A 16,110-nucleotide genomic window follows, 5' to 3' on the forward strand; every position below is an offset into this window, starting at 1 on the left:
TATGCGTCCACTCTAAAGCCCAGGTCAACAGTGAGCTAAGGGCAAGGGTGAACCCCCAAAAGGCATGAGGTCATTTTGGGTGTGAGTGATGTAACTATTCTAGATCCTAATTGTGGTGGCAGGATACACTTAAAAGAATTCACATATATTTATTTACACTTTAAAAAGGCAAACTTTACACACTTTATACCTTAATAAAATAAATATATAAGGAATTTTTCTTTTTGTCGTAAAGATAACTTTCTACTCAATAATAAATGTTTACTTGTTGAAAACCGTGAATCACCCTTTTTGGGGTGAAGGGAGCCTTCTACTGTGTAGTACTGGCAGTCCCTAAACTCACTATGTAGAGTGGCCTGGAACTCAAAGAGATCCACCTGCCTCTACCTCCTGGGTGGTGGGATTAAAGGCGTGTGCAACCACACCTGGTCAAATACCTATCATTACATTATAATTTAATTACTAAAATTTTTAGGTAGGGGTCATTTCCTCAATAAGAGTTGCATATCTCAATCAAATGAATACTCATCCATTTTCACTCATCCATTACAGAAAAGTCTTTTTTTATAAAGATAGAGGCTATCTCAATTGAACACTACCCAAAACCCAATTTGAACAAAGATGTCTTTTAAAACATGTTTTATTAGTAGCCAGGTAGTGGTGACACATGCTTTTAATCTTAGGACTCAGGAGGTAGAGGCAGGTGGTTATCTGAGTCTGGTCTACAGCCTGGTCTACAGAGGAAATTCCAGGACAGCCAAGGTTACATAGAGAAACCCTGTCTTGGGGAAAAGGAAAAAAAAAGAATCTACTTACTAAGCAGCATCATATTAACTGTTCAGTGTATTCTGAGGTAACTGAGTCTTTACCACCTATTCCAGCAAAACATATTTGAGGTTGAGATCTTTAAAAGAATGAGTACATTTATTTATAAGGAGGATGCATTCATACCAGGGAGAGAATGCGCGCGCGCGAGTGTGTGTGTGTGTGTGTGTGTGTGCGCGCGCGCGTGCGCGCACACACACGCATGTAGATTAGAGAACAACTTACAGGATCTGGTTATCCTTCCACCACTAGAAATTCAAACTCTGGTTGTCAGGCTGGGCAGCAAGCCCTTTCTTAGCTGATGAGTCATCTCCCTAGCACTAGGTTAAAATCTTAAACAAAACACCAATCAACTTAAATAATCCTGAACTCCTTTAGAAGCACAGTTAATAAGTTTCTGGTACCGCTAAAATATAAGCAAAAATCCCATTATAATATACACAGAAGTTTATAATTAGTTATATAGAATATTACATTAAAATGAAACTTTCAATTGTCATAGCCTTGTTTTTGTTAATTACTTAACCTGCATTATTGGTGTGTGTACTGGTACAGGTGTTCTATGCAGATCTATGTGCATGTAAGCAGTTGAGCGTGCCAGAGGCCATCAACCTTGTGTTTTCAATGTCTTTCACTAAGACCTGGCACCTACCCATTAGGATGGGCTGACTAGACAGCCCTGGCTTCAGTTCCCGAACACAGGGATTACAAACATACACCACCTTGCCTGGCTTTTTATGTCTGTCCTGGGGACATAACTCAAGTCCTCACACTTGCACAGCAAGGACTTCACCAACTAAGCTAGCGCCCAAGCTCCCTATGATAGTTCTAATGGCAAGTTTTCAAAACTGTGCAGAAGTTAACTCCATACTAAATTCACAAATCAACTTTTAAAAAAAAAATACAAAGTAAACCAAACCAACAAATATAGCAAAGCTGAAGTTTCAGGCAAGAATGGCCAGATCTGTCTGCCATGCCAATACTCACCTGTGGGGGGATTGGAAGAAATAACAGAGGGAGTTGGAGAAGTGAAGCCATCAGCAAGGGTCTGTGCGCCCCCAGCAGCAGCATCTGGGGCAGTGGAGGAGGGGACAGGAGCAGGAACAAGAGGGGTAGGGACAGGTGCAGAAGTAGCAGGAAGAGGAGGGGTGACAGCAGAGCCAGCAGGGGCTGATGGGAAAGAGGAGTAAGAGGCAGCATTATTAAGGCAGTCATATTAGCATTAGAAAAGGCATTGGAATACTAAGAGTATTCAGCGCTAACACTAGTCCAAAGAATAGAGCACTGGAAAAGAATGGTTAGGGTATTATATGAACAGCAAATAATTCAAGATGCTCAGGTAGTATAGAAAATGTTAGTTAAAAACAAACCTTCCTTTTTACCTACAAGTAACTAACCTAGGAAAAGACTGCTTCCTACATACTGTTACTTTTATCATGACATGCCCCACATATATAAAACTACAGTACCTTAAAAAAGCAACAATATACTATTAGAATTACAACACGAATCAGAATATACACACATATTCCAGAGAGTATCTTATTAGATAGAAAAAAAAGAAGAAAAAACCCTTAAAACATGAACAAAATTTTTCATGTTTTTTTTTAAAAAGGTACTGTTTATTTGCACTATTATAATTAAATATGTTGTTTTGGTTTTAAAGACAGAATTCTCACTACTTAGTCTATTGGCACCTAGATTCTCCTGCCTTAGCCTACGCATGCCATATTGCAGGCATGTACCACAACCTACTACAAGATATTCTATGTTGCTGGGTTTGTAGTTTGTTTTTATTTTGGCTTGTTTTTGGTTTTCCAAGACAGGGTTTCCCTGTGGAGCCTGGCTATCCTGGAACTCGCTCTGTAGCTGTAGACCAAGCTGGCCTCACACTCGGCTATCTATCTGACTCTGCCTCCTAAGTACTGGACTAAAGGCATGCACCAACATACCCAGCTTACTTTGCTAGTTTTTTTTTTTAATAAAGATTTTTATTTACATGTGTAAGCCTAAAAGGCATTATGTGTGTCATCTGCATGTAGGTGTCCAGAAACCAGAAGAGAGTGTTGGGTCACCTGGAGCTGAAGTCACTGGCAGTTGTGAGTCACCCAACATGGGTGCCGAAACCATACCTGGATCCTTCTACAAGAGTAGGAAGGGCTCTTAAATGACTGTCTCTCTAGCCCCTATCTTGATGTTTTTGTGTTCATGCTTTTAAAACTAAATTCAAACTCTGTTTTCAAGTCAAACAACTATATTTTTCTGTTTCAGGAAGGAGGGGGGAATAGTTTTTCAGAAACTACTGAATTATAATACTCCTTTAAATTTACATCTCTTGTCATCTGTTACCAAAATGATTCTCAAACCACATCCTCATCATTTCCAAGGGAAGGTGTAGTGAGGAGCTGCGGGCTGCATTCCCGCCGCCCCGCTCCCGGCCACCTGCTAGCTTATGCCCCAAAATAACAACACACAAACTGTATTCAAAAGTAACTCATACCATAGCGAACATGAAACCTCAAAGCACCAACTGAACTAGTGCCAAAGACATAAAACAAAGTAACAATGAGACAGTAAACAATTAAGATCACTGGACAGAAACAACAAATGTGTGTAGACTTCCCAATATTTATGGAATGCTAAGGAAATCTTCTTTAAAATCTTCATTAGGAAGAAAACCCATCTGTAAGAGATTCTGGGTTCAAAAGCCAGCAACACATATAAACACGCATATACATATACAGAGAAGTGCACGTTCACACACGCACAAAACCAAGAAAACTCGCTGTAATACAATAACAAACTGAATTCAAATTCACCTGGAAAGACGCTGGGAGGAGAGGGAGTGGGAACAGCGATAGGGACCCCCACACTCCCGCTTCCACTGTTCTCCCGACTGCTGCTCCGACTACTTGGGTGGCTTCCTCCACTGCTCCCACTGCTGCTGAAGAAGTAAGAGCCACCGAAATATGAATACAGAGAACAAGATATCACATTCCCAAGTATTTCTGAAATGGACATAGCTACAAGAAATAAAATCCAAAAAGCTTCCATTTCAAACATGAATTCTTAATAAACGATAAGGGGAAAATCTGAGTTCAGTAAACTTGTTTTGCTACCTATTTATGAGGGCTATCTTATACACTTTCTTAAAGAAATCCTATATAAATGTAAGGGCAAATTGTTCGTGCTTAATACATTAAAATAATAAATATTAGCTTTTATATCCTGACTTAATATCTATCTGAATAAACTTACAGTAAGTTTTACTAGATTATTTTATTTCAGTCTGTAAAGGCATGGTGATATGTTAATATTTTAGTATGAGTTGTTTCTCATCTTTAAATTTCTACCAAAAAATAACTTGCAATTTTCATTCCTGGTTAATAATGTTTTTTGAATGAATGTGAGTTGTCTCTTTGTTGTTAAGTTTATACTTTGAGATGTCTTTCTCACCTTCCTGACTGCTCACAGTTGCCTCATAGCATGAGGGGAGAGAGAGGAAGAATCAGATGAGGTTTGGGAGAGCAGAGAAAAAGAACTTAGTGCTTGGAAAATGAGAAAGCTTTAGCTGAAGTTATCTGACAGATTATGGTCCTCTGACCATCGAGTTTTGCGCTGAGGTAGAGAAATACCTGTAAGTTCGATTTCTTTGATTCACAGAAGCTGTCCTCACAGGGCTCTGCTGCGAGGGAGCCATATTACGGGTTGGGCTAGGTACGTAATCATTGGGTACCACTGGAGGACGCACTGGCTCCAGTGTGCGATAGGGGGAGTGCCGCCTACAAAAAGAGAAGCGTATGTATTGTGTGATTAATCAAGTTTCGGCACGATAAATTCAGAGTTGCCAGTGCAATACAATTTGTAAGCAGAAATCGGAAATGTGTTTTAACCTAGCTATCAATTTGTCTTTCCTGCAGTACAACTCTCCCACCATGCGAGAGCTCTGGTGAGTGTGCAGTGTAAATCTGTCTCCAACCTCATTTCTCTATGCTATGTAATCTTGTTCATTTATTCACAGAAAACTCAAGTTTTCCATTGTTTAAGCCAATGTTTTCTAGACGTCACTCTTTTCTTAGAAGAATTTGAGTATTTTAGTATCATGTCAAAATCTCCCAAAGGCACTCGCTAATTTATCTTTTTCTCCTCTCTCTCCCTAACCAAAGATGTTTAAAAATACAGATGACAAATCTAGATTTTTGGAGTCACAACCTCCACATGATGAACAATACCAGCCTTAAATCAGTTCCCTTTTTATAAGCACATGGAAACTAAAGCATATTGATAATTAAAAATACACCACTTCATTTCATTTTCCAATTTTACAAACTTTCGCCTTCAACTTCACCTTAATTTCTTTGCTGATTCCTCCTCAGAGTTCAACATTGATAGGAAATTTTAAAAGACTACCTAAGTTCTTCTATATCTTAGTTGCTTTAAACTGTAAAACACACACTAGACAATGTTACTAATAATCGTTTCCCTTCTCTCAAACTTTCCCTCCAAAGGAAGGACATGACGGAAGCAGAAAGGAATCAGAGTGGGATGTAAAGTCCTGCCTGGGACAAAACTGAGCACTCCTTCAGTTCTTGTTTCCAAGTGACCAAATCCTTCAGGGACAAGGACATCCTGCAGCTGAGATTAAGTTTTTAAAAGAATTTGGCATCCGAAAGTATGAAAATTAAAAAGCTTTCTTCTCTTCCAAGAGGATGCTGCTCAACCTGCTCTTGCATTTCTCATTAATTCATCCCAACCAGGGTCCACAGTTTCTCTAAGCACTGCTTTCCTGGCCACTCGAGTTATGGCTCACTGACTTTGAGTGAGGGTTTTTGTTTTTCCTTCCTTCCTTCCTTCCTTCCTTCCTTCCTTCCTTCCTTCCTTCCTTCCTTCCTTCCTTCCTTTCTTGTTTTTGTTTGTTTTTGCTTTTTTTTCTTCCAGTTCTTTGATTTTTCCAGTCAGGGTTTCTCTGTATAGCCCTGACTATCCTAGAACTCATTTCTCAAACTCAGAGATTTACCTGCCTCCTCAGTGCTGGTATTAAAGGCAGGAGCCACCACCACTCAAATGAGATTATATTTCAAAGGCACTGTTGACTCTACTTCCCTTGGGTATTTTTCAATAAACAAAATAATAATTCAAAATAAATAAGGGAAAGTATATAAGCTATTGTGTCAAAAGGAAAGGAAGCAATGCTACGACTCTGAATTGAAATTATTTTTTAAAAATTCAAGCATATTTGAAATTAGAATGTATATATAAATTTATATAATTATATTAGATAATTAATCTCTAAAGTCTACTTTTGACAATGTTTTCTACACACTAAAATGTTTCATTCTATCTTCACTAACTTCAAGTTATACAGAAAAACAATGACACAAAAAAGGTAAAAAAGTAAAAACCAAAGTAAGCAGGAGGAAGAGGAAAAATATAGTGATTAGGCAAAGACTAAAGAAAACCGGCCAAGATCATCAAATGGACAAATGGAACTTAGCCACTCGGATCTCCAAGGAGCAACTGAACTCCTGCTAATACCCAAGAAAACGCATCCCTGGTACATACGTATGAGTTCAAAATCTGAGTGTAGAAGAGATTTTAATTTTACTTGAGACTTGATAACAACATAAACTTAAACATTTACAAATTCCATTAAGTAGTACACCTGAGAAAACAAATGTACATTTGTTTACAAGAAAACACACACTTTCTCTGCAGCCATCACACCCCACAATGTCATTTTCATTCTACCCGAAGTTAAATCTTATTTGACCAACTAGATTCTTTCCTCTGCATTCTAAGAACAAAAAGATCATTCTAGATAAAGCCTCAACTGAATTACAGGCACAAACCTGTAATCCCAGCATTCCAACATTTGAGGAAGGGGGATCCAGAGTTCAAGATCAATATAGGCTACAATATGTAATAACACCTGGCTTAAAAAGCAAAAATAAATTAATTAAAACCATCATATTCTTGGTTTCACCTTTTTGTTTTGCTTTCCACTGACCAAACTATAATCACTTTCCAAAATTATCCTCCTTTATATTTCAATTTGTTTCTGTCCTATTAAATCCAAGTGCTTGATGGGGGGAGGGGAGGCATGTTGCTGTTGTTTGTGGTTTCCACTTGGTTCTCATCCCTTTTTTTCTTTTTTTTTTTTCTTTTTGAGAAAATATCTCAAAGACAATAGTTCTGAAAGCATTTGTCTTGTTATACTTTTTTTGATTTTTTGAGACAGGGTTTCTCTGTAGCTTTGGAGTGTGTCCTGAAGCTAGCTCTTCTAGACCAAGCAGACCTCGAACTCACAGAGATCTGCCTGCCTCTGCCTCCCAAGTGCAGGGATTAAAGGCATTTGCCACCATTGCCATTTAAAAATGTGTCTTATACATCTTTAAAATTTCAATCTGCAATACGGTGATCATGGAAAGTTGGTAGAGGACAAATATCACCTCCTTTACGGATGAGAAAACTAAAGCATTGACAACCTGATGGCAGGACCACTGCACAAACAGCAGAGCTACCACCAGAACTCCGGTCACCGGCTTCCGGACTGCACTACACCCACTTCACCACAAACCTCACTCCTGATAAAGCTAAGATACCACACAAGAAAAAAAGTCACACTTTCCTTCTAACTTATAAAATAAAATCAACTCCAGAGCCCAAATCAAAGCTCCAAACCTTAACAAGTTACAAAGAACATTATAATCCACACAGTCTCTTGACAAGGACATCCTGATACACGCAACTGCAAATGAAGTTAGACTTCACTTTATAACCAGCCATGAATTTAGGCTACGATTCTGTCACAATTTAAAACTCACTAAAGAATAACTTACAAACAACCACTTTTAAAGTATAAAGATGTGCTTACCAAAGAAGGGGAAGGACAAAGAAGGGGAAGGAGGGAGGGGGGAGGGAGGGAGGGCTGGACAGACAGACAGATGAACACACAAAGGTAACAATACGAATAAAAAACTCTCCCTACTAATTTACACAGATTTTCTTCTTAAACACAACAGTACATGACATGGCTTTCTATGATCTATTACTGTATCACTCACCCAAGTGTCCCTTTTCCTGACACAGGGGGACTTGGGGGCTTCTGAGTTGGAGGTGTTGTACGTGGCAGGCCACCCATCTTCATGTTCTGTGTGCTCACCTAACAAATGTTGAAGAAAACAACACTTAATTTCTATACAGTAAAACAAAGTGGCATTTGGAAAATAAGAAGGGGAAGGTTAAATACAAAAAAAGAAAAAAGAAAAGAAAAAAAGACGCCATGCACTTCATATGCAATTTCTACTCTACTATTCTGTAGTTGTACTCAAAGGACTCTTCCTAAAAGGATTTTCAAATTATTTCAAACTTGTATGTGAAGAATTTATTTGCCATTAGGTCATCACACCAACAGATCACTGGTTAGACTACTGGATATTACACTCTAGCTATAATCACAAAATATAGTTCTAAAAACTTTAATGGTAACAAAAAATAACTCAAGTAAAAACAATTTATTTTAAATTTAAATTAATTCTTCATTTGGGGGACTGTTTCCCTTAGATAGCAAGTATATCATAAAGCATGTTTCTCAACTAAAAAATATGTAATATGCATATGTTCAGTTGTATGATGTACAAAGAAAAGTTCAGCTCTTTAAACTTGTGAAATACTCTCACAATTAAGATTTAATGTTCTCCTTACAAGGAAAATACCTACCTGAACGCTGCTAGAAGTTTAAGGCAATGTTAGGGCTGAGGTAACCCATCAATATAAAATATATATAACTGACAATATAAAAGCCACCACCATTGTGTGACTTCTCGTGGGAATTAAACCCACACAGGCCCAAAGTAGAGGCTAATTGCAGAATGAAACAGTGTAACATAGTCTCAAGTCAGAGAAGGACCATGACTGCATTCATAATTCTATTCCCAACTGAAATTCCAAATACAGAAAAGATGGGCAATCTCGGAATAATGATGCCATTACATCCGCACTCACAAAAAAACCCTCAACATCCAGTTATCTTATAAGGAGTCAGTAAGGAATATAGTGCAATGCAACCTCACACTGTCTGAGACTACTAATAGATTAACAAAGTAAATTCACACATGCTCTCTTTAAGTCCCTATTATCTTGGATTGCTATCTTCAAAACACATTTAAGGAATCTCAAGTTCCTCATTAATACTGTCTTCAGAATTAAATTTATACTTACAACATAAATGGATAAAATATTATACCACTGAAGTTGGAAGAGACAACTTTAATTTTAAAATATATATATTTATAAATAAATATATATTTTTAAAGTATATATATATATATATATATATACACACTTTAAAATGGCAGATTCTCATTATGAAGCCCTAGCTAACCTATGGAGATCAGGCTGACCTTGCATTCACAGACATCAGCATGTCTCTGCCTCCCAAGTGTTGGGATTAAGGATGTATACCACCAAATTTTAAATTTTATGAAAATGAATCTTAATTATATCAGAGTACTGAGGCTGTCAAAATTAACTCTGACTAGGGTAGATATTTTTAAGTTCTAAAATAATAATTATTACTTATCCAAATAAGCAAGAAATAATATACCAAGCAATAAATTCTTTAAATGAATAGCCCAGTGAACAAGTTGTGTGTGATGTTGAAACAGTATTTAATGACAAATGGTGCCTTTGAAATGTTATTATTTTTAAAGTAAAGCATTAGCAGTAAATACAGATTATCAAACAAATAAATTACCCTTGTCATCGCCTTCTTTAATAAGCAGAGGGTTGTGAATTTATCTTTAAAATGTCAGAAGACACTTTCAAAAAGTCAATTCACATTTGAAGAAAATTTTATAAGTAATCTGACAAATAACCTCTATAACTTTTAAAAACTGCACGTTTTAATTTATTGATACCACAAGATTTAAGTATTAACTAAAGTCCTTTAAGCTCAACCTTAAACAACATAAAACCCAAAGTTACTATAAGTGATGAGGGAGAAGTGAACCAAACACTAAACTACAATTCAGTTTGCTAGAAACAGGAAGGAAAAGGAGCGAGAACAGAAAAAGAATAAAAGAGAATTTTATTCTATATATGGGATAGCTAAGATACTTGAAGATAACTATCCAACTATAATTTGGTTTATGTTTCAATATGCAAGGTGCTTTTATTTAAATTGCAGTACCTTCTCTAAGTCTTCAAATATACCCTAATAATAAGAGTAAAACAAAATTTTAGTTAAAATTGGATGGGCATATATAAACAAAAAATAAATACATTTTATACGCTATAAAATCCTCAAATGATTGTATTTGTTTGGTTAATGAGTTGGATGAGCAACAAATCACTTAAGAACCCAGGTCCCTGTGATGTCCACACCACCATGCTCATTCATCACTGACACTGTACTACTCTCTTATTAAGCTACGTTTATCAGAATTTTCTCAAGGGAATTTTTCTCTGTGCTACATAAAATAACAATATAGAGAATATGAATACAAAAAAATAGTAAATGACAAAAAACACTTCATTTCTTTATAAAAGCAAAATATTCATATCTAAAATAATTTGTTCAAAAATTCTTTACTGAATAGGTATCATGATACCAAAAGAAGCTGAGGTATTTTAGAGAACATATTTCCTGACAATTAGCAAAACATCTGACTAAATTACCATGCTTGCTGTAGGAAACACGTGCGAGTGTGCTTGTGTGCAGGGACATACCATGTCAGAAAGAGAAACAAAACTGCATCCACTTTGTCATAGTACCTCCTCCTGAAATATGTGTGTAAATACATATGCTGCAACCAATTTATAACAGTAATTCCTCTTGATGTATAATAAATGCATGTATGCATATGTGAGTGTGCATGTGTATATACACACATCTGCAGGCACATGCATACCACAGAGTACATGTAAAAGTCAGACAAGAACCTTTGGGTATAATCCTTAATGTTTTTCCACCTGAAAACAGGATCCCTTTGAAAACAGGCTGAGTATACCAGCCTACCTGGTGAACAAACTTCTGGAGATCCTTGTGTCTCTGTTTTGCATCTCCCTTGTATGGGATTACAGTTGTTTATGCTACTGTCATACTCTATTCATGTACTCTTGATGTTCACTCAGCAACCAAACAGCTAACAAGGTTACCTTTCAGAATATGCTTCCATCATTAAGTGACAAATGACCACAGGGTCCACTGCAAAGGGTTACAGCAAGGTAGTAGAGTACTTGTCTGGCCCATACAAGATTCTGAGCCCAAGAGGAAGGGAGGAAGTGGTTCTGAACTTGATCAACCCAGTACTCTAGCCCACCAGTGGATCACCTCTGATATGCAATCTTATACTGACAGATGGCCTGCTTCAACAGAACAGTGGCACAAACATTCTAAAATCATTTCTGATATAGCTTTCAGAAAAAAAGGCTCAAGAGGAATAGAGAGTAATGTAGTCTATAAAAGGACTGAGTTATGTTTAAAAGAACGAACTATCTCTACAAATAAGAAAATTATTTTAAAAGGAAGTAGTAATGTGAAAAGAAATTGTTACAGGAAGGTGCTGTATGACTTTTTCTAGGAAGATGTGAACAAGTGTCTACTCATCCCAGATATGACGGATGGTAAAGACAGGCTGGAAAGGGGTTTCATCCAAGTCTGGCTTGATGAACTGTTGGGTGTAACTGGAGTTACAGAAGCATGAGACAGGGGTTGCTTACAGAGCACGACAACTTACAGGCAACGACACCACCCACCAGAGCCTCCTCTAGAAGTTGCTGAGCACTTGTTGATCCTTAAGGAGGACAGGAACCTGATGAGCAAACTCCAGGATCTACCCCTAGAGCTTTCCTCATCATTCCAAGAGAGGTGCAATGAGTCTAACCTTGTAAGGTCTTTTATGGATAACCTTAACTGCTGAGTCAAGGTGGCAACAGAATGTTTCACAGAGAAAACGAAGCTGACTGTAAACAAAGGGGTGGTGGAAAGAGGGAAGGGGAAAGTAAACGAGATCAGATTTGTATCACATGTCTGTAATTTTATCACTTGGAGGTTGAGACAGAAGATAGTAGTTCAAGGCTAGCCATCCTCAGTTACACAGTAAATTCAAAGTCAGTTTGGAATAACATGAGACCCTAAAGAGAAAGGATCTGGAAGTGGGGGATGTAGAATCAGTGGTTAAGTTCATACTGAGCATGCTCAAAGCCCTGGGTTTGGGCACCTATCTTTTTTTTAAAAGAAAAATACATTTAAATACAGAGAGAAAAAAGAGGACTATGAATAATTTTATCTATATAGATGGATTAGAGGAAGAGGGAAAATAGGCAAAGCCCATAATTTCCTGTCTAGCATTATCCTTTGCTATATAGTACAATCTACTATAACTATTAATTATATTAGTGAAATCCTTAGAGATTCTAGTATGAAACTTTTTAGTTCAAAGAGGAAAAATATTCAGGCATCTTACTGGGATCTTTCTAGAATGCCTTCAGGGAACCTATCTCTTATATGAAAACAGATATTCAAGGTGAAGAAAGAAACACAGCCCAACCTAGAGAAAAAGTGTGGAAAGCGGCTTCAACAAGGCTAGGCATTAAAGAGAAGAGGTCAGCCATTCCTGTGTCTTTCTTCAGACACACTACTTCTGGGCATTGCTATCACTTTGTAGGTGAACAGACCAAAACCCAAAATTAGAATACTGCATACTTTTTTTTAAGTCTATTTCGCTGTAATTTAGCCATTTGAAACAGAAGGAACCTCCCCACAATTTCACATCCCGAGGTTACCAACACGGGAACACTGAGAGCCTGTTCTCCAGTGTAACTTTATTTTTCTCTTGTCAGATCTACCTGCCATGACCAGGCAAAATTTTTATGGCCATGGTTAATTCTAGGTAATACAGTCACCCTGTCTCCTGCTTATCACTAACTACACTCATAATACTGCAAACTAACAGAGTAACAACAACAAAAACATATTTGAAAAGAAATCACAAAATTTGGGTAATAAAAACGAAATGCATGATAAATTTGATGAAAATCATTTTAGTGACACTGTATTTGATAGGTTTCTTGAGTATAGTTGAAATGCTTTTCTCATGGAGCCTTCAAAACACTAAAATATAACACAAGTCACAACAAGAAACAACACTTTGCTTTGTTTGGGTGTAGATTTATGTATGTATGCATGTATGTATGTATGTATGTATGTATTTATTTATTTATTTATTTTACTTTGGTTGGTTGGTTTGGGCCTTCTACATGCTAGGCAAGTGTTCTAGTACTGAGAGATACCTTCCAAACCCTATCTCTAATTCTTAATTTGTATTTTTTAAATATTATCATGAACTTTAAATGTTGTGCATACAATACTCACCTTAAAAAGACTTGAGTTTATACTGAAATATATTTTATACAACCATTTTAAAGGACTTTTTGTAAAATGTACTGCAACTTAAAAAAGCATATGATATATTTTTGCTTTACAATTTTTTGTATTATACCATATAATTATATAATCAAGCCACCATTTATAGAATAAAAGGCTATTACACAGGGGAGGGTTAAATAAAGCATATTAGTTGGCCCTCCAATCAGTAACAAAATTTCCACATTTATAAAGACCCAGATAATTTTATCTCATGATACTTTACTACAGAATAACATATTTCAGTTTTTTAAAAGTACCCATTCATTCAGAAAATACTTATTAATTACCTATTGAGTGTTCAATACTGTTCTAGGCACAAAGAACAGAGCAATGAACAAAACAGACAAAAATACCTACCCTCAGGGAACATGAAGACAGACAACAAAGTTGCTAGACCAAAATAAAAAGAACTAATTTATTGGCTTTAAAAGGCCAAATGAAAAATATCTTTTTACTCCCCATATGTAATATTCTACATAAGAACACAGAATGGAAATACAGCCCTGGAATCTCTTACCTTAAATCTAAGCAACCACTTAATGCATAAATGGAGCAAATAAAAGAGGTAAGGAAAAAAAGCATTGAAAGGTTAGTTGGAACTTCAAGATGTGAAGACAAAAAAAAGAAAACAAAGAAAAACAAGTTAAGCAATCAGCATTAACAAAATAAATGTTTCAGTAGATCATAGAAAGAGTGGTTAAAGCAGAATGTGTCATGAACAGGAGTTTCACTGATGACAGTAAGACACTATTTTATTCAAAACTTTAATTTCTTTAAAGAGTTCTTCAAATTAACGACCACTAAACACTAAAGTACAAACAACAAAGGCTATAATCCTAAAAGAAAAATATTTTATTTCACAGATTAAACAAGAATTGCATGACGAATCACCTTTTATTACTTAACAGCACTAATGTTATATTACAAGTATCTCTGGCGTCTGACATTCTATTAGCAGCTGCTAGTCTCCAACAAACTTTCCCCATGCTAAGTAAATTACAGCTTTAATTAACCATTTAATTATAGACACTATTTTAATTAGCCATTAATATATATATATATATGAATCAACTATAAAATTGAATATCAAGTTCCAGATAATTATGCTTAACTCTGAATAAGTAGGGTGTGGAAGTACACACCTTTAATCCCAACACTCTGGAGGCAGAGGCAGGTTGATCACTGAGTTCAAGGCCAGCCTGGCCTACACGCTGAGTTCCAGGCCAGACAGAGCTTAAACTGGGGGGCTGGGGGAGGGGGAAGAAAAGGAAAATAAAAAGAGAAAAACAGAGTGAAAGGAATGAAGAAAGGAAGGAAGGATGAGAGGCTGGACGACAGTGACTCCTTTAATCCCAGCACTTGGAAGGCAGGGCAGGCAGATCTATGAGTTCAAGGCCAACCTGGTCTATACAGCAAGTTCCAGGACAGTCTCAAAAGCTACACAGAGAAACCCTATCTCAAAAAAAAAATTAAAAAAACAAACTGAAATAAAAGTTGTTAGATAAATTAAATTTATAGTTTATGTATAATTTTTACAAAGATAAACATTAAATTTGAATTTACTTATTTCTGGCCAAAATGGTGGTATATGTTTTATATAAATAGATTTATAACAGAAAATAACATATACATGAACTATACAGCTTCAAGATAGACATATGTGTAAATTTATTTGAAGTAATACTTATGTTTTTCTACTCACTACTGAAATATAAACTGTATATAATGTATTCTGCTGCAGCTCTAAACTGTTTCCAGGAAGGACACTTTTACCCAGCTGTGGTTGTTAGGTGTCTAGTGCTAGTGCTAGAACACAGGCTTTGTGTATGAAAAGCTTATAATCTACCGCTGGGCCACATTCCCAATACACCATAATTTTGATCATGGTACTTCATATACACACTAGATACTCAATTATCTTTAAAAGATGGCCCAAATAAATAATGTTACAAATTTAAAAGCATTGGAAACAAACAATAATTTGTAACTTTTATCTATACTATTCTTATCCAAAAGGTTGAAATAAAATTATCCTAGGAAAAAATAAAGCAAGTTCATGTTTAATAACATATGCTGTTCTGAAAACTAATAGCGAAAGTATTCTGATTAATTTTTGATATAAGAAAAACATTTTAATAATATGCTGGATGGTTTTTCTGCCATATTAAATCACACAACTATATCATACTTTATCTGATATATGTAAGTTACCACCATAACTAGACAAATCTCATTGAAAGATGACTTATTTCTGAAAACATAACACTAAAAAAAACTTAAGGACACAATAGTTAACAGTAGTAAGCAAAAAGCAATCTTTACAACTGTGTCAAGATTTGTTTCTTTAGGAAATGAAACAAACTTTAATTTTCTAGGGTTCCACTACAGACTGCTACTTTTGGAAGCTTGTAAAAACTACACCTACCTTTACCCCATGTCCAATGTCATCTAGAATTGTATAGTCAATAGGTTTTCGAATATAACGAACTGGTCGCTCAAGGTTAGTTGGTGCAATAATCTTATGGGTTCTTGAAGTATTTTTATTGGTAGTCAAAATACCAATTTCTCTTCTTGCAACTTTCTCTTTATGAATATCAACTGTCTGCAAAAGAAAAAACACAAAGACAGTTCTGGTATCCAATAAATAATGAACACCTGGAGATTTAACATTGTTTCACATACATGTCATAGACTATCTTCTCTATAGACTACTGTCTTTATTCATTTTAACCTAATGCACAGGTTGCCAAAGTATACCCTCAGATCTAATCTGGCCAACCACCTGATTTCTACAGGCCACACGATAAAAGCAGAACTTAAAATGTGCAGGTGTGCAAGTGTGCAGGCTTGCATAC

At 36.1% G+C, this 16,110-nt stretch overlaps 1 protein-coding gene across 4 annotated transcripts in view; it reads right to left on the reverse strand.

The window, feature by feature from the left end:
* Positions 1-16,110, reverse strand: part of Abi2 (abl interactor 2) — a 102,579-nt gene that overhangs the window by 27,149 nt on the left and 59,320 nt on the right. For all 4 annotated transcript variants that reach the window (XM_042055507.1, XM_038338904.1, XM_038338903.1 and 1 more), the window contains exons 3-6: positions 15,681-15,857; positions 7,890-7,987; positions 4,461-4,607; positions 3,645-3,769 (exon numbers count right to left, since the gene is read on the reverse strand). In XM_042055507.1, coding sequence (XP_041911441.1) covers positions 3,645-3,769; positions 4,461-4,607; positions 7,890-7,987; positions 15,681-15,857 — 547 coding nt within the window. The remainder of the gene's footprint in view (positions 1-3,644; positions 3,770-4,460; positions 4,608-7,889; positions 7,988-15,680; positions 15,858-16,110) is intronic.

Source organism: Arvicola amphibius, chromosome 8 (genome assembly GCF_903992535.2).
Source record: "Arvicola amphibius chromosome 8, mArvAmp1.2, whole genome shotgun sequence".
Classification (NCBI taxonomy): Eukaryota; Metazoa; Chordata; class Mammalia; order Rodentia; family Cricetidae; genus Arvicola; species Arvicola amphibius.